The following is a 23,184-nucleotide window of genomic DNA, read 5'->3' as shown; positions in this document are numbered from 1 at the left end:
GGACCGCCAACACTCATGTTGTAAATGGTATATATAAAAGCATTGTAAATGGCAAACATCTTTCTATCAAGTGTAAATTAGTGTATTCTTGTTGGAAATAATTGTTAAAAATGGAAAAAAATAAAAGGCATATTATTAATATTAATAATCTGAACAAAATTTTTAATAGTATGATAGACTACAAGTTCTAAACATGTAACTATTTCTTTATTCTATTACATTGGTATGTAGGGACCTGCCTACACCTATGCCAACAGCACTAGGATTTTCCCTTGGATATACGTCATTCAATCCAACTTTGGAACATTCATAGTTCCTGTGTATCTGTCCATAGTAAGAAATCTTGTCTTTCACTCAATTTATGTTTTTAGGCTTTGCTACATAATCCTTCCTAACATCCTTTTGAAAACTACTATAGATGACTGATCTGATTGGATGGTGCTGACACCAAAGGTGGCCAATGGGAAAACTGCAAGCGTACATTTGTCAAGGTAGCTTTCATCAAAAGTATTCCATGTATTGATTTCCATGGGAAACATGAAGTGCACTAACAAAGAATTAGGTTTGTCCTATGATGACATAAGGGGTTTATGATAACTTGGGTAGAGAGGATTTCTATGGTTATAATAACTAGTAAGGTAAGATAGATATAAATGCGATGACCTCACCCTTGCTCACGGGGATGAAAAACAAAACAACAAGAGGACAAAACCCTTGCCTAAGGCATCTAACTGGGTGGCCCTACTATTTTAATAACTTGCCTAAAAATACGTGGTAGATTACAAAGACTAGATATGGCTATCACCACCTACTGGCTACCACGTCTACACTATAACTCACTACTCTAACCTTGTCCCACTAAGTTCCCTTAGGGAAGCTAGAGCACTCTACTAAAGTAAAACAATGTTCCAATGAGAGCAAGTTATATATCACTTACTAGAACCAAATATCAAATACCATAAAGAATCATGGATGTTTACTTACAAGAAGATCGCATCCGCCGAGTAACAACTTGGAGAAGACACCAGAGCCTTTCTCCACACTTCCCTCACTCTCTCCCTATTTTTGTATACTACAACTAGGTATAGAATGTGTAACTCCTCCTTTGTGGTCATGGATGAGAGTGAGGGGATAGGAGGCATTTATAGTACTTTTGGTGTGGGCCCATGCATCCAAGTGCTCTGAATGTTATCCAATGGATCAAACTGACCTTTAATCCATGATGGAGATCAAGAGGGTGGAATGAGTGGGCAGGTTGGACAACCTACAAAGGGGTCGTCCCTCCTACCAGGTGGGGCCACCCCCTCTGGTGGGATCCCTCTTGCCTTCATCCTGAGAAGGTATTCACTTGGACCTTGGTGGGGCCACTGATCACGTTGGTTTCTTAACTTATGGGCCATTCAATCCATGTAACTTGATCTTTATTCGTTTAGAGAAAACATACTTTGAATCTAATGGTTGACATTGCTTGTGAGTGTGCTGGGAAGGATCACCAAGGCTTCTGAGGGGGCAATGGGCCCAAAGGGTGGTCGACCGACCCCCCTATTGGACCCACAACCATCCATTTTCACCATTCTTCCCATGTATTCAAATACTGACATGTACATGTGGAACCATATTATTTGTACAAAATGTGATCATGGGATGCCCATTTTCTTCCAAGGGTGACACTTTTTTGATAGTTTTGACTGTACAAAACTATGACGAAATTATAGTTAACAATTAGCTTCAAGATTGACTATGGTTCCATGGAGTTGATACAGTCGATGATGTGGCAAACACATCATATAATGGGCAGTTATGATATGATGATGATGTATCGATTTTGAAATCGGTGCTATACAAATTTCTATATGAGGAAGAGAGCACTGAATCAGGTAATTATTGAGAGAAATATAGTAAAAGTTTGTTTTATTACGGGCAATGGATACTTTATGCTTGACTTCTCATTGGTCCAATTACAAGCTTTATATGAGGGTAATCCAAATGTTGCAGCAATAACTGAAAGGATTGCTCAATACAATAAAAATGATGTGGTACAATGAAAATGATGCTTAGAGTGTAGTATTGTTATTATTTTCGTTGTTGTTGTTGTTGCTTATTATTATTATTATTATTATTATTATTATTATTATTATTATTATTATTATTATTATTATTATTATTATTATTATTATTATTATTATTATTATTATTATTTTCATGATTCACATATTCTATTTGTTGACACTAGGCCTGGCCATTCGGTATTACCGAACCAATCAGGTCGGTTCTTTGGTTCCCATAGAAATTTGGTTCATTGGAAAACAAGTACTAGTAGGGTCCTTCCAAAAACCGGTAGTGAGGAAATTCGGTTTAGTTTTGATATTTATAGAAAAATACATAACAGATCACAAAGGAATGTAATAGTAGGTTCGAAACCTAATTTTGACATAATTTCGACATGGTTTCATAGAGAATAATAGTGCCAAATACATACATATAAAAGTCCACAAAACTATAAGGGTATAGTACCACAAATACATAATATAATGGTCTACAATAGTACAATCAATAATATAACAACACTCACACTCAACACATTGCACATGGTTTAGGAAATTCGGTTTACCAAGGTGAAGAACCAATATAAATTTGGTTCCTAGGAATTAGGAACTAAATAGGGTACCAAAAACTTCAGTTTCAGTATTTTTGGTTCGATTCTCGGTATTTTGGGTTTAGTTTTCTGTTCTTAGTATTTATTTTCCAGCCTAGCTCACACTACTTGCATATTCTGGATCATGATTGTACCTATGCTGCTTGTAGCTACCAATCAATTCTACATCAATCCATAGAGCAACTCGGGCTTGTTACAATTTATGTGAGGACCCCCACAGGTTAGCCAACCTAAACCGTGTGTCATCCCCTTGACCAACTCAGTTTAAGCAAAACTAATCGTAGGAGCCCCTGAGTTGTCATTCACAAGCTCAACTAGTGCAAAACCATAGGATCAAATCACAAGGGTACACTCATGGTATCCACACATCTTGAACCAACTTACTCAAAATTCCTATCCAAGAAAGACCCACTATGGTAAACTAGAAGTTTAATTACAAGACAAAGTAGTAGGTGGAGATCTGACTAATGTGTTTAGCACTACTTGAAAGATACACAACTGGACACCTTTTGGTTGCTTGTGTCGTTGTCGCTCTTCTACAGATTACACACAGCGGAGTAGGGCGCCCACCTTGTCCAATCCTATGCCTCTTACCAAACTTGAGATCTACTCGTGGCCATCACAATATTTGGTTATCTAAAACAACTTAACGATAGTACCATGGGTACAAAGATACTCAAAACGCTTATTCCAACATAAGTATATTTGGTGGATGCAAAGGGGGTTATAGTTCATTTTTAAAGATTCTCATAAAAGCATGGTGTAGGTTAAAAATGAAATGACATGCTATGTTCATGTTGCTAATTATTTAGTGATAAACAACTAAATAACCATTACATGATTGAACAACCATAGTTAACCATAACCATATTTCTCTTTGTACTCTAATGTTAGAAGCCAGAACAATGGTGATCATTCTAAGAATGGCCGCATAAGTCAAAACTATGCAAAGGTGTAGAACTGTATCCACACAGGGAAGCTAAGGTAGAACCTGAATATCCATGCCTAGATAAGGGTTGACTCAGGCCCCAACCTTTTTCAAGTCTGGTTAAATTGCCCATGAATGGTTTGATGTTGATTCATGGTACTAGCCCTCCTAGCTACCCCACACTCTACCTCATGCCAAATCTAGAAACTAGGCTTACAACGCTCATACTATGGCATGTGGTCTGTATGGGGGTTACTCCAACCCACTCTTATGATAGATCTGATGATCCTTAGACACTCAAGATATCTATACCACATGAGATCCTACACTCGTGGTGGCCCTATCCCTCGCTGAGTTCTTTCCTCATGAGCAAGTTTCATAACTGGTTTTAATTAGGTTGTCCTAGTCAAAGCCTAGCACATTGCCGCCTTTGACAAGTTTTAGTTGGGCACATCGATGATCCTTGGTGCGGTCCTTGAACGCTTTGCTCTAGGTTGCATGCATCATTAGGCCTTGTCTTGCTATGACGTTGGTGAGATTTGTTAATGAGACACAGCTCCATTGTGACCTAAAGGAGTACTAAGCACCTTGGGGGCAGACATGGTTCTATTTGTCGTTCCTATGTTCAGAGATTGGTTATCATCCTAGAGAAGATTCACGTAAAATGACTAAGGTAACCAGTTAGGACAAGGGGATGGTCGATAAAAATGCTTCTGGGGATTAGACTAGAGGACACATCTAATCTAGACTTCTAAGATGAAGGAGGCTTCGTCCAAACCTAGGATTATAGCTCAAGGGGTTAGAGTAAAGGCTCAACTTAGGCTTAACATGGAGGCTTAGCAAAGTTTTTATTTGGGTTGTTTTTTTGGGTCATGAAAATTTAGACCAATAAGTTACATCCCTGGTCAGAGATATTCACTACACGGACTATCCATGCAATGTAATAACCATTAGTAGTGGGTGTGCTCCACTTGGTTTGTATTAATGAGAATATCAATATCATGTGTAATTATATTTGTATGGACTATTGTTTATACTTTATAACACCTGGTTTGTATTAACCTGATCTCTACCTACTATGTATGGTTTTCTATTATGATATATTCATTATCAAATCATGTAATGGAGATTCAAACACACTGTAATTGTAGTATAATCTTGATGGCAGTGAGATATGTGATGCATTAATAGTATCAAATATAAAATTAGAAATAACCTCTATTTGAATGCAATAATAAAATGTATCCACAAAAAATTGGGAAATCAAGGTCATTGCTAGGTTGAAGAAATTGACCTGATAGTGAGTATCATACTCAATATTGGGTAGAGGCTTGACCCAACGACACTTACCCTTATCCTATCACTGTTGGGTTAAGTCTTAACCCGATGGTCATATATCTTCCAATCACTGCCGGGTCTAGGAACTAGCAAGGGTAGGCAAGTCCATCATACCGACCATCTGCTAGATCATAGCAGTGATGCTAGGTTTGGATCTGGCAGTGATCCATGGACCAAGAGTAGTGAAACTCTATTGCAAAAAGCACTCCACGGGATCACTTGCCTAGCCGATTCTACCCATGGAATAGAGATGACAATGGGTACCCTGAAACACAATGGGTTTTTATCCTATTATCAGGGCAAGGGCATGAGTTGATTTCTCTGCCCATAGGTTTGTTGATGGGCAAAGAGCCAAACCCAATGGGTTTATGAGCATGGATCTAGGGCCAAAGTACCCAAACCCACAAATCCATAGGGTTTTTAAACCTAGACCATCATAGAAAAGTGGCTCGTATCAGCCCACAATAATACTCCAATTTTCTCTACTAGATTGATCCATTTAGAGGAACATATGAGACAAGCTCCCCATCCCAAACCCTATCCTAGCTCACTCGTCCTCCTCTCACGCACCTGGCCATACAACGGCGGCGGCACGCATCTAGATCACGCATTCACGCTCGAGCTTGCATGTCACGATGCATTCGAGAGGTGGAGATCCTAATTGGTTGATATATGTACTCCCTTCATCCCCAAAAGGTCACTATGAAATTTATGTTGGTCAAACTTTCTTAGGTTTAACTAGATTTTTAGAAAATATTATCGACATTTATATCTCCAATTAACTTTATAATGGAAACATATTCAACAATTCATCTAATGATACTAATTATGCATCATAAATATTAATATTTTCTTATATATATTTAGTCAAAGTTAGAAATGTTTGACTTCTTAGGAAGTGAGAATGACACTCTTTCTGGAACAGATGGAGCATGTCATTAATATATGAACTATGGTGGTTGGTTGTTGTATAATTGGTGAAATGTGATTTCTTATCTATGTTATTTTCATTATACTATGAAGTATGTATACATGAGTATATAACACTTCTAAATATGCATTATAATATTATCTGCTTACTTATGGTGACGACGTGATGTGGTTGTTGTTGCGGGCACGAATGACTCGTTGGGTACCGATGACCCGAGTGGGCATGAGTCTGGGCTCAAAATTAGACCCGTGACGGGTCATGGATTTTTTTAACGAGCACATTTTTTGTTCATGGGCATGGTTTTGGATTGACAAAAGCCAACGGGTTTGTGCCCATTGCCATCTCTGCCATGGAGCCACTACATGCTATTCTAGACAAGTCAAGATTACTTTAGTGCTTGGATTGTGCTTATTAATCGTGTTACAACGGAAGAGGTTTCACAGATAGTAGAAGTTTTGAAAATATTGAAATTGTATTTATAAGTATACGACTTCGATAAATGCCATGTCACATGCTCTAAATTGAAAAAAAACAATAGAATTGGGTTAGCACATTCTTGGTGGAGTGGCTTTTGCAACAAAATCGAGTTGGGTGGGTATTTGAGACATGACATCTTATGGGTTAAGTCTAAAAAAACCATATGAGGCGGTTTTTGCAATGCTAGCTACTCTCATTTTGATATTCCACGTCATAAGATCTTTGGTTACAAAAACAGACCCCTATTTGTTTTATTGCAAAAACCACCTCAACATTCAATTCTAAGATACTTATGTCCGTTTTTGACATACTGGAACTAATTTATCAAAGTTAGATACTTATTAAAGTACAAACATGATATTTTTCACCGCTTCACCAAAAGTCACTAACGAAAACTTGTGCTTCGGTAGTGAAGTTGTTTTTTTACTTCAACTTGTGCTTCGGTAGTGAAGTTGTTTTTTTTACTTCAACTCCAAGAGCAACTCCTCTAGTCAAGCTAAAACTATTCTTGATAAAATATTTGATAAAACAGCTTCTCATACTAGACATAAGGATAAAATGATCATAACATCGTTCTTTTTTAATTTTCCCTTTACCTCCTATTTTTTCTTCTCTCTCCTTATCCACTCAAGCGCCTCTCTCATCCATCCAATCTTGTATTTCTTCTTCTCTCTCTTTGTCCACTCGGGCGCCTCTCATCCATCCGCTCGCTCGCCTCTGGCGCGTCCACTTGGGAGTGTTCGCCACCGCATTTGCTCGAGCGCATCTGCCTTGCCCGCTTTCTGTGTCCGCTCGGTTGCTGCGCCATGCCTATGCTTTGGGCACCCCTGTGTCCTTGCCCACTTCAGCGCCTTCGTCCCACCCACCCACCACACGCGTTGCCCACACAGAGTAGGATAGTTTGGGGAGCGCCCACGCGGCCAGATGAGAAAGTTAGTTTTTTCGGCTTCACCACATGCCAACACGCTGTGAGAGCGCATTTTACGGAGCACCTAGTAAATGAGCCGTTTGGTATAAGGGGCTGAAAAACAGGATTCAGGAGCTGCTTGAGAATCCCTACTAAAGGGGCCCTAAGGTAGTCACACCAATTCTTGCTATTTGCAAAATTTTCTTCACAATGAGTAAGTATAAACACACTTGCATCCACTGGCATGGCTTAGCAAAAATGGATGGACTCAGCTAATAAGCACAAAAGTAGTTTTAAAGACTAAGTGTTTGGTTCAACTTTTTAAAAAGTGCTTCTACTGCCAAAAAGCAAAACATCAACCAAACGAGTAGAACCGGAAGGTGCCTTTTCCATTTGGCTTCTAGCTTTCTACTTTTTCAAATGGTGGAAATAGAGAAACGTTTTACAATTGTTTTAAGGAAGATAAAGAGTGGGGTAGGTTTCATAGTTGTTTTAACCAAACAACTTAGTTTTTTTGGCGGAACATAGCTCAATAATTTTTTTAAAGCCCATAGCTCACAACAATTGTATCACAGCTCACGGTTGAATCAAGGAGACCCTAAAACTGAACCGCCGTACACACCCTACTCTACCACTAAAAGAATAATGTTGTAAAATCCTGAATAAATCTAGTGAAAGAACTACTCGTAAACCACTTAAAGATACATATCCTCTCTATAAGCAACTACATATAAAGATATACACCCCACCTCTATGAAAAAACTATAGGTATGCTTCGTTGTCGGGAAGCACGCGCGTTGTCTAAATTTTATAATACATCTAGCTAAAAAGTAACATTATAATTAAAACTTTAGAAAAAAATCTAGAAAATATATGAGCACCCACAGCAAATCGATAGCTCCTAACCACCTAAGGTACGTTCGTTTCGCCAACCTATTTCTTTTACATCATGTATTAAACATGTTTACTTTTAGCGCATTAGATTAGTCTTTTCGCGCAATCCCAGATGGCCCTAGATGACGACGACGCTTATATTTATTTACTTTTTAATATAAAATTGAAAAGAGAGCTCGCGGAGGTAGGCTCTTGACCTATTGACAGCCACACATGTACTACCAAGCCCTTGTTTAGTCCGGCGGAATCGGCGCCGCCAGGAATCTACACTGTAGTTACAGTAGCGTTTTATTTTTATTTGGTAATAATTGTCCAATCGTTGATTAATTAGGCTTAAAATGTTCGTCTCGTAAAGTACAACCAAACTATATAATTAGTTTTTGATTTCGTCAACATTTAGTACTCTATGCATGTACCGCAAATTTAATTTAATGGGGAATCTTCTTTTTGCATAGTGTCAAAGTTGGGAATTTGAGAGTAACTAAACACACCCCAACTGTATTGGTATGACTCACTGAACATACTCCTGTGTCCGTCCCTATGTAAGTGGTCAGTGACGCCAGTGACGGTCACTGTCTTCGTAGATAGGAGTAGGTAGCATGGTGCTACGCCAGCTAATATGTGATTGGTTACAGAATAATTTAACTTATGACTATATCAACTTACGATAATGTTTATGCTCCTTCTATCTTAAAAAATGCAAGAGAAATTGGATTGTATATATTTTTTATTTTGATATTGATTTTGATATTCTAGGTTTTAAGTTTACTCAAATTTTCTAAAATTTGATCTACTTATAGCAAAAATATATCAACATATATCTCACCAATAGATCCTATGAATATATATTTCATAATAATAATCAATCTATTATTTGATATAGAAAATATTAGTACTTTTTTGTAGAGGTGGCTAAAATTGAAATTGTTTGAATTCTTCAGAAATGATAATTGCATATTTTTAGACAGAGGGAGAGTACTTTACAATAAAGTGAATGCATGATTATCATAGTGGCTCTGTTCGCTTCCGCTGCAGTTTTTGAACTGCTAGGTATTGTAGCTTGAACTACTGCAGCTCGCAAGCGAACAAGTCTATGTTTAAGGGTGTGTTTGGTTGAGCTGTGTCTTTTAAAAAAACGGTTGTGAGCTGTGGGCTGTGAAAAAGCTATTGCGGGTTGTGGTCTGTGAAAAAGTTGTAAGCTATTTGATTCAAACAAGTATAAAAATTACCTCATATCTCTATTTTCTTTGAAACAACTGTGAAATGACTCTCTATTTTTACTATTTCAAAAAGGCAAAAAGCCAAAAACAGGATCTAAGATGCTTTTAAAATTGTATTACCCAAAAGTAGCTATTTCTGAAAAAGCAGCTCCTAGTTTCCACCTCTTTGGTTGACTTTTGGCTTAAGTAGCTCCTAAAAGCCCAAATCACTGAGGAGGAGCTATACTAATTTTATAAATATTCGTTATGATAACTCAAAGTGACCACAAAATGAGTTATTTATAGTTGACCACAAACTATTATGTGTTTTTTTAGAGAACAGGATAGATTAGAGGTTTATCCCTACTGGATTATATTAAACGCAACAAAGATAGTAAAAAAAACATAATTTGACGCATGCTCGATCGATACAAGAGTTTGCGGGTTAACACGAGCTTTGCATCGATCTATTATGCTATGAACAATAGTGTACTAATTCTGTGATGTTGTAGCTGCCCCAGAGGTGCTGGAGTGCGTGGAGCGAGGAAGAATGCCCATCACACATGAAGCCTCATATCCTTGCAGTCAAACGTGGATCTCCTGTGTCCAAGCCTTCCTCCATGAGTGGACGAAATGGACCCTATTTCCATTTTCACCTTTTGGGAACATTCAAGAAAGCAACCCTTGTCGCAGCATGATTCACATGATTATTCTTGGTGCACCAACAAAATTCAACTAGAGGAAATTTTCAGTTCCTGCTTGAAATCAGATTAAAGGACATATTTTCAGTTCCTGCTTGAAATCAGATTAATACAAAACTCAAAAGGTATCTGGTGACAGGGTATGATCTGCACGCTCATTCCTTAAGCATCAGAGACAGGGTGCGCATAACTTACCAGTTGATGATAAATGTTCCATTATTTTTGCATTTTTGTAGAAGATTGTATGAAAAGCACTCAAAAAGGAACTTGTGTAGCTTTTGTGATGCAAAAGTTAGTTAAAAGAAGACTACACACACGCACTAGTAAATTACTGACGATCAACCAGTACAGCACAAACCACCAAATCGATCCACAGAGGAAAGAAAAAAAAGCATGTTTGCACAGAAGAATCACCCAAGACGCATGCATGTATATATTGCTTGGCAGGGGATGGCGAATGGGGAATCGCCAAATGATCCAGCCCTTGGAGGGACGAGAAAGGTGGCTCCGGATCCTCCACGTAAGAATCCCTCCCATCTCATATCTCTTGCCCCCCCTCTCATTGGCCGCATCCGCATCACGGCGCGCGCGTACTTATTCTCCCCCGCCCTAGCTCCTCTCCCTCTCTTCTCCTCCACACACTAAGCCTGCCCGCCGAGCCGATCGAGCACACATCATCATTCTCTCGCAAGGCACGCGTACGAGCGAAGCGAGAGAGCGGCCGGCCGGGCAAGCAAACAAGCAAGTGGGGGGCGGGAGAGAGCTCACAAATTACACAGGGAGGTGTGGTGGAAGCTGGCCGAAGGAGGAAGAGGGGTCGTCAAGATAGTGAGTTCATATATTCATACGTGCGGCGACGTCGGCGTACGTAGGATGTCGGCGTCGGCGTCGAGCGCCGCGTGCCGCGTATGCGGTGGCGGCGTAGGGGAGTGCGCGTGCCACCAAGGCCATGGGATCGGCGGCGGCGCGCGGTGCGGGGTCGCTGTCGCGGACCTCAACCGCGGGTTTCCCGGGATGTGGCACCAGCCGGAGGAGGAACAACCCAGCGTCGTCGGCAGCGGCGCAGCGGAGGCGGCGGCGGGGCTGCATGAGTTCCAGTTCTTCGGCCACGACGAGGACCACGACAGCGTGACGTGGCTGTTCAACGACCCCGCGCCCCACCTGCACCGCGGCCCAGCGGGGGCGGCCACGGTCGGGAACGGGGTGGCCGAGGCTGCAGAGCAGCGGAGAGCGCCGGCGCCGTTGTTCGACGGGTACGCGCACGCGCACGCGCACGCGCACGCGCAGTACGGACAGCTGCCAGGTCACGGGCTCACGTTCGACGTGCCGCTGAACCGGGGCGGCGACGTGGCCTCCGCGGCGGTGCTGGAGGCAGGGCTGGGCCTAGGCGGTGGTGGCAGCGGCAATCCGGCGACGGCGTCCAGCGCCACAATCGTGAGTGGTTCGGTTCCATCTCTCTCCTGAATCATGCATGCCCCCCGTCGACATGTCCAATTTCAAGCTGATATGATATATGCATGCGATTCATGTTTGTATGTGCACGCTGAACCGCTGATATGTCCTTTCAGGCTTGCAGCACTGCTCGGCCATTTCAGTTTCGAATACATACATCTTGGTGCAATCTATCGCGCTTGCTTATTGTTAAACCTCTCAATTCGTTGTGTCCAGTTAATTGATTGATGCTTGAGAGAGAAAGGAGCGACGCTCGATTTCGCTACCTTAATTTAAATTGGTACATATCTTTATCTTTATATCTAGCTGTTTGGCCGATTAGAAGTGATTGAAAATGTCAAAATCGGCTGTCAATTTGTGGTCCAATGCTCCAACTAGTAAGGACTAATAAGGAGCTAACTAGTCCAAAACAGTGCACCATCATGAGTAATAAGTTACCGTCTACCTTTCCAATAGGATAAAGGCACATTATCAAAGCATTACTGTGTTGTATATATCCCCAAAATTACTGAAAATCCTAGATCTGCACGAACGCTTATTAGAACGGACAGCTCTATCTATCTATGCTAAGAAGAAAGTACAGAAATTGCAAACCATGCATACACACTAGTTTATAGTATAAGCAGATAGAAGGGAGAATAATCACGGAGAACATCAGTTAATTGCAGATTTACAGTTGATTTATTTGTTCAGTGGCTAGTGAGAACACTAAAAGGTAGTATGACAACACAAAAAAAACTTGATTGGGTTTACAATGATGCACAAATGAACTGGAACAAAGGTCCCCATCCAAATGCAAGGTTTTTCTTTTCCCTTCACCCTTCAGCATTGCTGTCTTTCTGACAACATGATAACCACAACTCCACAAGACCTGTTGCCAAACGCAATGTTCTTTCTTTCTTGCTATCGCTATCTGTCCATCAACAAGCTCACGATGGGTCGTGAAGATAACCCTGGCCAACACGCAACTCAATTCTCATTTCATGCGGTTCTACAATATTGATCTATCCCAACTTCTCATTATTTCTGTTGAGTAGTGTTAGGTTACTGAGTGCTGACATAGTGTATTCGATTTCTGAACATAAATCAGAAGCGATGTTATGCATCGGACCTAGCTCTTGTCCAATAGGAGTAAGTTTTTTACAACACGTAAGGTTTCATTTACCGGGGACGACAGGTGTATCTAAAATTAATCACACGGCTGATCAACTAATCTAGATAAAGTAATGTTGTGGGACTATATTTGTGCATATAATTGATAGCTCAGTTGATGGTATAATTTTTTTTTGGAAGCCACGTGTCGTCCATCAAGGATATGGGTCCATCTGAGAGAATTGGACCCCTGGTCAATGAAATTCTGTTCCATTATTTATGATCAAATTAGGATGGCGCTGTTTACATGCACCTAGGAATGTAAGTGGCTAAGTGGATACCTAATAAAGATGTTTTGTGGGTCAGCTACTCTAGTTCGTTTCTTCCCCTACATGATGGCTACATGCATGTTGGACTTACATCCCTACATGCATCGGTGCCTTATTATGTTCGACACGTCCTTTTTCAGATGTCCTTCTGCGGGAGCACGTTCACTGACGCGGCGAGCGCCGTCCCGGGCGACGCGGCTGCTGCAGCGGCCAACGGCGGCTGCGCGAGCGGTGCCGACCCGGCGGTGGATCGGGAGGCGAAGGTGATGCGATACAAGGAGAAGCGGAAGAGGAGGCGCTACGAGAAGCAGATTCGGTACGCCTCCCGCAAGGCCTATGCAGAGATGCGGCCGCGCGTCAAGGGCCGGTTCGCCAAGGTGCCCGACGGTGAGGCTCCGGCGCCACCAGCGCCGGCCGCAGCAGGCTACGAACCAGGCCGGTTCGACCTCGGATGGTTCCGTTCATAGCAAAGACCTATATATGTCGGTCAGAGCATTATAGCTAGCATATAGGCCATTGGTTAATTAAGGGTACGAGATAAATACGCACGAAATATTAAATGTATATGCGATCGATGCACGACTAGCTTAGCTAGCCCTGAAAAATATATATACGTACACACACTGCTGGTATTGATACTAGCAGTATAATAATACGTTAAATACTAGCAATATCAAGGTACCCAGTACAATCGCACTGGTAGCTAGTAGTCTTTTTATCACTACCACAAAAAATGATTTTTGGAGACGGCTATACGGAGGCGAGTACATTAACAGACCGCCTCATTAAATAGTCAGGCAAATGGGTGCCTCTAAAAATCATTAACAAATAACACCCACATCAGTAAATCGATTTCTAGAAATAAACATCTTAAGATGCTTGTCTTTAAAAATCTTCTATTAATAGAGACGACTATCCTAAGTGTCCATCTCTAAAATCGATTATCTAGAAATAATCCATAATTTTTTCATACAAACTCAGATAAAGATAATTTTTATCAAAATTGTAGCTCTCGGCGTGATCTACAACTTTATACTTGAGAGGTTTTTTATTTGTAACCTTTTAGAGTCCAAAAATAATGTTTTACATTCACAGATTTTAAATTTTAAAATTTAAAATTTTCAAACAACTTAGATCTTGACATGGTGTATACCAAAGTTGTTATCAATAAAACCGAGTACAACTTTGTAGTAATTTTTTTATTTGAAGTCATTTAGAGTCTCAAATATGTGTTTTAAGTTTATAGATTTTAAATTTTAAAATTTAGAATTTCTAAATGACCTTGAATGCTCACATAGTTACTATCAAAGTTGTGCCAATCTGATCTACATGTTTGTTGTTGATAACTTTTTTATTTGAAGTTTTTTAGTGTCTCAAATATTTGTTTTAAATTCACATATTTTGAGATTCAAAATTTTAATTTTTTCAAATAATCTCGGATGGAGACATATCTAATACCGAAGCTGTAGTGTTTGACAAGATTTAAATCTTTGTAGTTGATTTTTTTTTCATTTGAGTTCATTTTGTAGCAAAAATATTCAATACAGATTATGAAATATTTGCACAAAAATGAATCATGCATATACTCATAAGTGAGTGTGTGGTGCAGTGACAAAGAGTTACTATAGTTGAGTATAAGGTTGTAGGTTTGAGTCTGGAAAAGGACTTAATTTTTTGGTTTTTTGGTTTTTCGAGCCTTATATTAGTTCTTTCTTGGTGAGCTCTGTATCCCTCAATAAAACCACTGTCCAAGTCTCCTATAAATCATTTTGTTCCTTGGCCCTCATATAAACTTAAATTTTGGACCGCCTTATATATTCTCTTCTGAACCTACAGTTGCTTTTATTTTTCCTAAACATGCTGGATCCATCACAATGTTTCTCATTGTCGGCTCAAGCCATTGAAGTAGCTGCAGGTCGACAAGATCGTTAAGCCAACATCCATCGCCATCCCAAGCCTTCCTAGACAAACTATAGAACTATCACTAATACCAGTGCCCGCTAATGCGAGACTTACAACTTATGCAACTCTACCACCAAATATGGACAATGATCTCACAAAAAAATAACTAAAAAATCAACAATGTCAGCACAAAATGGGGCGCGTAGAACTCTTCAATTGTAGCAGCAATTTTCTCTGTTCAATGAAATCCAACACCCTTCAAACACCCAGGGTGGTGCATGCATACGCCCAACAAGCCCACCTAGCAATACTAGAAAAATCACCCTTAGTGGCATTTAATTTATACATTAGATGCACTTTATTTCATCTCTACAAGAACATAGGCACATTTTTGTAAAGTGTGTTAAAATTGTTTTCGCATGGACTGTGTTAGGACTTATAGGGACGAATTCTCAAAGCGTATCAGGTCTATTTATGTAGTTATGTTGTATAGCGCTTTTATTATGTGTGTTAAGAAATATAAATACATTCTCATAGATATAACTATAAATGTAGAAATGTTCTCATAAATTCAAATATATAGTGTATGTACTAATGTAGTCATATTGTGCAGCGACACCAAATTATGTATGAAGAAGTATAGAGACAATTTAGTAGATACATTTATGTTTTGTGTCTACCAAATACCAATATAGATACATTGTATAGCAACACCATTTTGCGTTTCAAAAAATGTAGAGACATTTTATAAGTACGTTTATATTTTTTTGTCTATTAGCATGAAATGGTCCTTTAAAATGGTTCAAACCGTGTCTTCAATATGAAATCAAATTTTGAATGAAATTTGTAGGTGACAAAATGTATATCTTTATTTTAAAATTACCCATATCTAATTTCAAATATAAAATTTGAAATCAAGCATGTTGAGACTGAAGGACCAAAATGGCAACCAAAGGAAAGGTGAATGAGAGTCACTAAAAATTCTTTATCGAAGGCATCCTTGGCCTATATCCCAGTTATGACTATTGAGCTTGTATTGGCCTGGCCTAACCCGATCCCAACATATTTTAGCCCACCCATGAGCCTTAGTGGATAGGGCCTGGGCATAGGTCCAGCTGCCCAAAAAAAATTTCTTGGCCCAAGCACGACCTGAAGTATTTTTTTTATTTGTTTTCCGACTAAAAAAACAGCGGGCGACCCGGTTAGACCTGGGCACGGCCTGGAAAATGCTGGCCCAACTCATCCATGGGACGGTCGTGGTCAAGATTTTTTGGCCCAAAATAAACAGTATTTTCTTTGGCCCAGCTTGGCCTGAAAAATACTCAAATCTAATTTGACCAAACGTCACTCTCTCCTAATCACTAAAGTGACATGAGCCAACTACTGATGTGCTCACCCTAGAAATAGTTAAGTATTTCTTTGCGAGTCAGTTAATCCATTAAAAAATTGCTGTAACCAAACAAGCTAATAACACTACAACAGCACCCAAGAAATATGAAATATTAAACCAAGTGCCAATTCAGAAGAGACATGTTGGCATTAAACCAAGTACACTGTGCACGAAAGGCTTGACTAAAGAAATCATAGCAAAAAATTGAAAGGCATTTAGGATGATGCATTGATGCACACTACTGTGACAAGCTATGAGCAAGCAGAAAGATCAAATCTTGTACTTTGGAGCACACAGAGCTACTAGGACAGAGCATCTACAAACAAGATGGCATGTCGGTTGAGGAGCTCACTAAATTCACGAAAAAGATCAAGCTCCAGATCACACAGGATACAACAGATAAACTAATGCTATGCACTAATGTTCAAGTGACAATTGAACTGATTATTTTCTAGCATCATAGCAATTAAGACAAAAGCAAAGTTTTGTAAACAAGGAAACAGAGCACTGCAGTCCTGCTGCACCATTGTTCCTGTCAGGCTGAACAAAGATAATGCCCAGATGAATGTAAGTCCGTTAACCTGCTACTCAACTGAGGAAAATAAAGCCTCGAGCTGCTGGGATGGTGTTGCCGTGAGCTGATTGGTGGCTGCACTACTGCCGCCAAGCTGCACAGCAGCTGCTGCTATTGACCGAAACAAGTAGAACAGAGAACAGCCTGCAGACTAAACAACAACCAAACGCCACAGACATTTCCTAAACTTTAGTCGTTGTCTTATCGGATATTTAGACACATACATGGAGTATTAAATATAGACTAATTACGAAACTAATTGCACAGTTTACGACCAATTTACGAGACGAATCTTTTAAGCCTAATTAGTCTATGATTTGGTAATATGTTGCTACAGTAAATATATGCTAATGATGGATTAATTAGGCTTAATAAATTCGTCTCGTGAAGTACTGACCGATTCTGTAATTTTTTTATTAGTATCCAAACACCCCATGCGACACCCTCACGCGACACCTCTTAAATTTTAGTCACCGGGTCCAAACACCCTCTACATCCAACTAAGGGCCCATTCGGTTTCCTAAGATTGCACCAAGAACAATTCGAACTCCACAAGATTAGTACAAATTATTGAATCATTTCACCTAGGAATTATTCTAGGGCCTTCGAATCAATTGAACAAGCCCTAAACACGACTTGGATTGACATGGAATTTTCACAGTAGCCTCACCACATCACAAATGATTCATTCCAACAAAAACATCTAAAAAGATTCAGACTTCAACTCTAATTTCAGAAAACCAAAGAACCTTAAGTTAGAGGAGAAATTTACGAAAAACTCAAATTCGTGGTCCTCAAGTGAGAGATTAGATGGAGAATCACCATAGCTTTACTCAAATGTGTCCTAGCACTGATTTGCCCCAAATTGTAGCCAAATAATAAGAATGAAAAAACCTCAAAAATAACTCCTAAAATCATAGGAAAAGAAAAACTTCAGATTTGTGGAGGGGGTCAAGTGGAGCTAAAAATTGATCTTTGAACTACGTCATGAGGTCCGATTACAAGCCACTCGTAGCGGATCAAAGCTTAGGATGACAAAAGACTCAATCAAAGGTCCTCTCTCTCTCTCTCTATGATCCTAACTCAAAAAATCTCAACCTAACAAATGAAAGCCTAATCTCCGAGCTTAGCCCAAATACCACCCAAGAGTAAAAGCGCCCAAGTTTTTCTTCAATGATCCAATAGACTCGGTGCCTTTTCAACTCCATTTCACCTCGACGCAAGCTCCGAGATTCCACCACGTGTCTGTCGATCCGTCTCCCCGATTTTGAGACATAATATGGTCAAACCTGCCGCCGATGGTATTGAGGCACAATCCACCAAACCATCATTGCTTGTTTTAATGACTAAAATCGTGTCAAAATACAATTCTAAACTTTGAACTAGTCTGTGAAATCCAACCTAGCCGACTTCTATACCTGGCCTAATCTGTTTCTACAGAGTGAATCTTCCCAAGCTACAATTTTCTTAGACTTCAAATTAGATGTTCTATATATGCTTTTCAATCATCTCGAAGAGAGGAACGAAATGGTGAAATCTATTATACATTATGACAACTTTACCAAACCCCGCCTAACTAGGGCTGGGTACAATTAATCGAAAACCAAACCAAACTGATCGAGAATGAGACCGAAATTATTTTTGGTCATTAGTTCAGTCTTGAGTCCATACTAACCAAACTTTTACGGCTGGTTCGATTATATGCCACAGAAAACTGAGCTAACCGAACATTTGGACTTTGTTGTCATAATGCATAATTTGGACTGTTATTAGTGATGCAATATTACTTTTGGTGGGTTCGTATCAGCTATCACTCTTTTTATCACTAGTATAGGGCGCGTGCGTGGGCGAAGAGAGCATGCCTGTTACTGATAGGAACATATGGCTAAAGAACTACAAATATATGTTTGGTTTGCTGACCATAAATATCCATGGTACAGACGGTTTTTTTTTAACCGCAGAAGTTAAGGAGGAGTACATTAGTATATACTACACGGCGTACTGGAATTATATTTTACATACTGGGTGGTTGACAAGTATATATTTACTAACTTTACAGCATAGTGCAGTAAGTATACTTGAAGCAGCGATATTAATATAGAAACACCAAGTCCACGACGAAGGTTCTAAACAGGATTAGGCGTTATTTCCCAGGAGTCGTTGCTATGTACAGAGGACTGAAATGGTAAGGCATGACAGGTGTCTCTGAGATGCAAAATATAACCTTACGCGTTTGGCAAAATGATGAAGCGGCCATCGGCCATCTTGTTCTGTGGCATAACTCCCTGCATCAAGGAACATAATCAAGGAAAAATAACAGAGAAAGAATTGGTTAACTGTGGGCATCCCTGTTTTCCTGAAAAAAGCACAGTTTTAGCATAACTATTGAAGTAAGGTTACATATGGATATCCAATTAACAATCAAACTGCTAGCCAGGTTTTGGAATTAGAAATTAGCAATGACACAGTTGCATTTGACATGTCTGCTTAGGTATTGCTGACTTCATATGACAAAACGGGAACGTGCAAAGCACCATAAGCTGAAGTTTGTTTAACTAATTTTCACTGAATAAATCCAGCAATGGATATAATTCCAAATTAGAGGGTCACCGAGGCATTGACTGTGTTTGTGTCTCACGTTTACTATTGAGTAATAGTTATCAAGATTTAGTGCATATTGTGCTAAACAAGGGTCTAATCAATAACTAAGCTCTGCAGCTGAGATTATCCCATTAAGATCTGAGGTATCAAATTAGAAATGAGTTATTTGTCATAACTTAGGTGGTTTACAATTTGGGACGGGGGCTATAAGAGATGATGCGCCTCCATTATAACTACATGGACACGTTGTTCATGCACGAATTTAGGCACAGCTCCAGGCAAGCTGCTCCTAAATTTCGTGAAAAGCGTATAACTGCAACCACTGAAACACTAATAAGGAGTAGTTACGGTACTAATATATATTTGGAAAGTAAACAAAGACAAAGCAGCAAGAGATGCAAGAAAGAAATGGTACCAGGTTTAAGTTGTTGGTTAGCAGACCATGCTGGTGGAGAGGCCAGTGAGGAGCATTGGATGAGCTGCCAAAAAACATATTAAAAATATTTAGACAAGACTTTTGGAAACTTCGAAATCCCTACATCCAGGCCACACGTCGTTGTAAGGAGGACACATTTCTATGGGTTCAAATTTAAATCTCATCCAATTCATGGTAATAGTACAAAGATTAAAGCAAAACAGAATATCTGGAATGGACAATGTAGCTAGGCTTTGATAATTCCATACTCAGTCTACACGAAGAAGACAACTATTCAGCTTGATAAGACCAACTAATAATACTGTGAAAACTGAGAACACATCGGAAAAAGCCAGCTGACACAGATGTATCAAACCTCTTGTAAGATGGAATGGAAAGGAGGTCACCTGACCCCATGATTTTTGGATTGTTGCGCAAAGTAATCTACCAGAAATGAATTTTTTTTAGGCCTCTGTACAGCAACTCTAAATTAATTACTATCCATGGTCAGCAAAGATTCTTGAACAATCTGATAGGAATGACATACCAAATGAATATGTAGCATAATGCCCCAAGAAAAATAAAAGCTAAAACACAGCATAGAAGCTGCCGAAACACAATAGAAAAAAGTGGAACTTCTAAATTTTATGCATCGAAATTGATATCTCGTTTACTGCATGATAACAACCAAATACGCGGAACTTGCTTTAACAATTTTATGTTGATTTAATTCACTGAGTTGCTAGAGCAGGTGTCCTTCAAGCAAAGAGCCAAATCAGGCACTGAAATATCTAATGCAGTAATCCCTATACAACGCCCATAATTGTAGGTATATACATCAAGCCCCAAGAGAGTAGCCACACGGTTCTTTCTCGCAGCACAGATATGTTCATGTAATAAGAACAGCCTTCACCATGAATTAGAACGGATTGGAATTGGAAAAATAACCCAGTGAGATTAGAAAGAATAAGTAACTCATGCACCGCTGCCAACAAGATGCAGCCCCGGCGCATTGCTGCAGATGAGATGTAATAACTAGGTAAACTATGTAGCGTGTAGCATTGGCCTCCACATAGCTTCGCCCGACATGCATGTATACTTTGCATTGAGGAACTAATAAATATTAGACATATCTGACGTTGCACAGTTAAATGTTCTATTATTGTCATGTGGAAAAAATGACACTCATAAAAAAAGCAAGGTACTTGTTAAATCTCTCTTAGCCTTTCGTAGCTGTACAACTACTTCTTTGATGGTGAAGTATGTAGCACAAACTCTATCCACAATAATACTCTGAATTTAATTAAAGAAGTCTAACAACTAAGGCCCCGTTCGTTTCGCTGAAAAAACAAGCTGAAATACTGTTCTGACTGATTTGTTGGGAGAGAAAAATACTATTCCGGTTGAAAAGACAAGTCGAAAAGTACGGATTATAAGAGAAACGAACAGGGCCTAACTGCATTAGACCATATCTGAAGGGTATCTACAGTAAAGTAATCTGTTGCTCCCTCACCTGTACGCGCGGCAGGGGCAAGCGCCGAAAGGGCTCCCCTATGGCTGCACTGTAGCTGCGGCAGGGGCAGGCATCGAAAGGGCTCTCCTGCTGCTGCACTGTAGCCACAGCAGGGCCAGGCATCAAAGTCAGCACTGCTGTCACATCTATTCACTGTAGCAGCATGGCAGCCTAGCATATCTGTGTACTAGGATTAGATGAGTAGAGTTGTAGATATAGCTTCTCACTGTAATTCAGTAAAGTTGAGCGAGTTCAGTTTTGTCATCTCTTCTGTAGAGCTCCGGCCAATGCTAGTGCTTGTGTTGTGTGTGCGCACGCTCTGTTCTTCCTCTCTTCTTCTATCTCCAGCCATAGTGTGTGTGGTCGGCAACAACGATGAGCGGTCGGCTCACCCATGCTGGAGATCTCGAGACCAACAAGTGGTATTAGAGCCGTACAAGCGCCGTCGTCAGACTAACAGCTAGCGATGACGGACGGTTTGAAGATGGACGACAGCAGCGGCACTGCTGTGGTTGCCTAGCCACGATAGGAGGTCGTCGTGCGCACAGTGCAGGAGGTCAGTGGCACCAGTTGGCCGACACTGACTCGCACCAACTATGGCGAGTGGGTGGTGACCATGAAGATCAAGCTCAGATCCCGACGGCTCTGGACTGCCATTGACAAGGGCACCGACAACGAAGAAGACAACATGTCAGCGTTGGAGGCTATCCTCGCTGTTGTGCCAGCGGAGTATAGGGAGCCTTTGGGGGTGAAGAACTCTGCTAAGGAGGCATGGGAGGCCATTGCAACGATGCGCGTTGGCGCTAACCACGCAAAGAACGCGATGGCCCAACTACTAAAGCAGGAGTACGTCACCCTCAAGTTCAAGGATGGTGAGTCGGTGGAGGACTTCTCCCTCCGCCTACAGTCGCTAATCAGCAAGCTAAGGAGCTACGATATCACCATCGACAAAGAAGAGGCGGTCTACAAGTACCTCCACTCTATGCCGGTGAAGTACATCCAGATCGCTCTCTCCATAGAGATGATGCTGGACTTGTCCACCCTCACCATTGAGGATGTGACAGGCTACCTGCGGGCGGTGGGTGAGCACATGGAGCAGGCCACAGCAACAACGGACAGCGGTAAGCTGCTACTGATAGAGGAGTGGACTACCCAAAAGAAGTCCGAGGAAGCCTCCTTCAGCCGTGGTGGTGATGGCAAGCGTCGCGGCATGGCTTCTCTAGAGAAGAAGAAGAAGAAGGTCGACCCCAACGCCTGCCAGCGCCGTAGAAAGACAGGCCATTAGGCAAAGGAGTGCCCAAATCATAAGCAGGAGAAGAAGGCTGAGGCTCATTTAGCACAAGCTAATGAGGATGATGAGGCCACTCTCTTGATGGCGACATTCTATGCATTGCATGACGTTGAGGCTAAGAAGGGAGAGGTGATGGCGGTGGAAGGGTACGACAAGGCTCTGAAGGTTGTCAACCTTGATGAACCGCACACCCAAGTCCACCTCAGATGTGTAGGTTGCAAATAGAAGCAGCGGTGGTACTTGGACTCTAGTGCCAGCAACCACATGACGGGCTACAAGGAAGCCTTCTCCAAGCTCGATGGTAACGTGACCGGCATGGTGACATTAGGTGATGGCTCAAGGGTGGCGATACGAGGGCGTGGCACCATCATCTTTAGGTGCCAGAATGATGAGCATCGCACATTGACGGATGTTTACTACATCCCATAGCTGCGTTCAAGCATCGTCAGCATCGGGCAGCTGGACGAGCGCAGATGCGAGGTACTGATCAAGAGTGGGATCCTAAAGATTTGGGATCGGGAGCGGCATCTTCTTGTGAAGGTAAAACACTCACATAATCGATTGTACCTACTCAACTTGAAGATGGAGCAGCTG

The 23,184-nt window shown here is 40.7% G+C and overlaps 2 protein-coding genes across 2 annotated transcripts; both read left to right on the top strand.

Moving 5' to 3' along the window:
• The first annotated feature begins 10,585 nt into the window (after positions 1 to 10,585).
• On the top strand, positions 10,586 to 13,575 carry LOC136527782 (transcription factor GHD7-like). The gene is made up of 2 exons (XM_066520624.1): positions 10,586 to 11,465; positions 13,045 to 13,575. The coding sequence occupies exons 1-2, from the start codon at positions 10,905 to 10,907 to the stop codon at positions 13,369 to 13,371; spliced, it is 888 nt and encodes a 295-aa protein (XP_066376721.1). The 5' UTR covers positions 10,586 to 10,904; the 3' UTR covers positions 13,372 to 13,575.
• An 8,340-nt stretch (positions 13,576 to 21,915) lies between these two features.
• On the top strand, positions 21,916 to 22,584 carry LOC136536861 (uncharacterized). The gene has a single exon (XM_066529015.1). The coding sequence runs from the start codon at positions 21,916 to 21,918 to the stop codon at positions 22,582 to 22,584; it is 669 nt and encodes a 222-aa protein (XP_066385112.1).
• Positions 22,585 to 23,184: the final 600 nt, after the last annotated feature.

The sequence above is a fragment of the Miscanthus floridulus genome, chromosome 2 (assembly GCF_019320115.1).
Source record: "Miscanthus floridulus cultivar M001 chromosome 2, ASM1932011v1, whole genome shotgun sequence".
Lineage (NCBI taxonomy): Eukaryota > Viridiplantae > Streptophyta > Magnoliopsida > Poales > Poaceae > Miscanthus > Miscanthus floridulus.
This window is presented reverse-complemented; position numbering and strand designations above follow the sequence as displayed.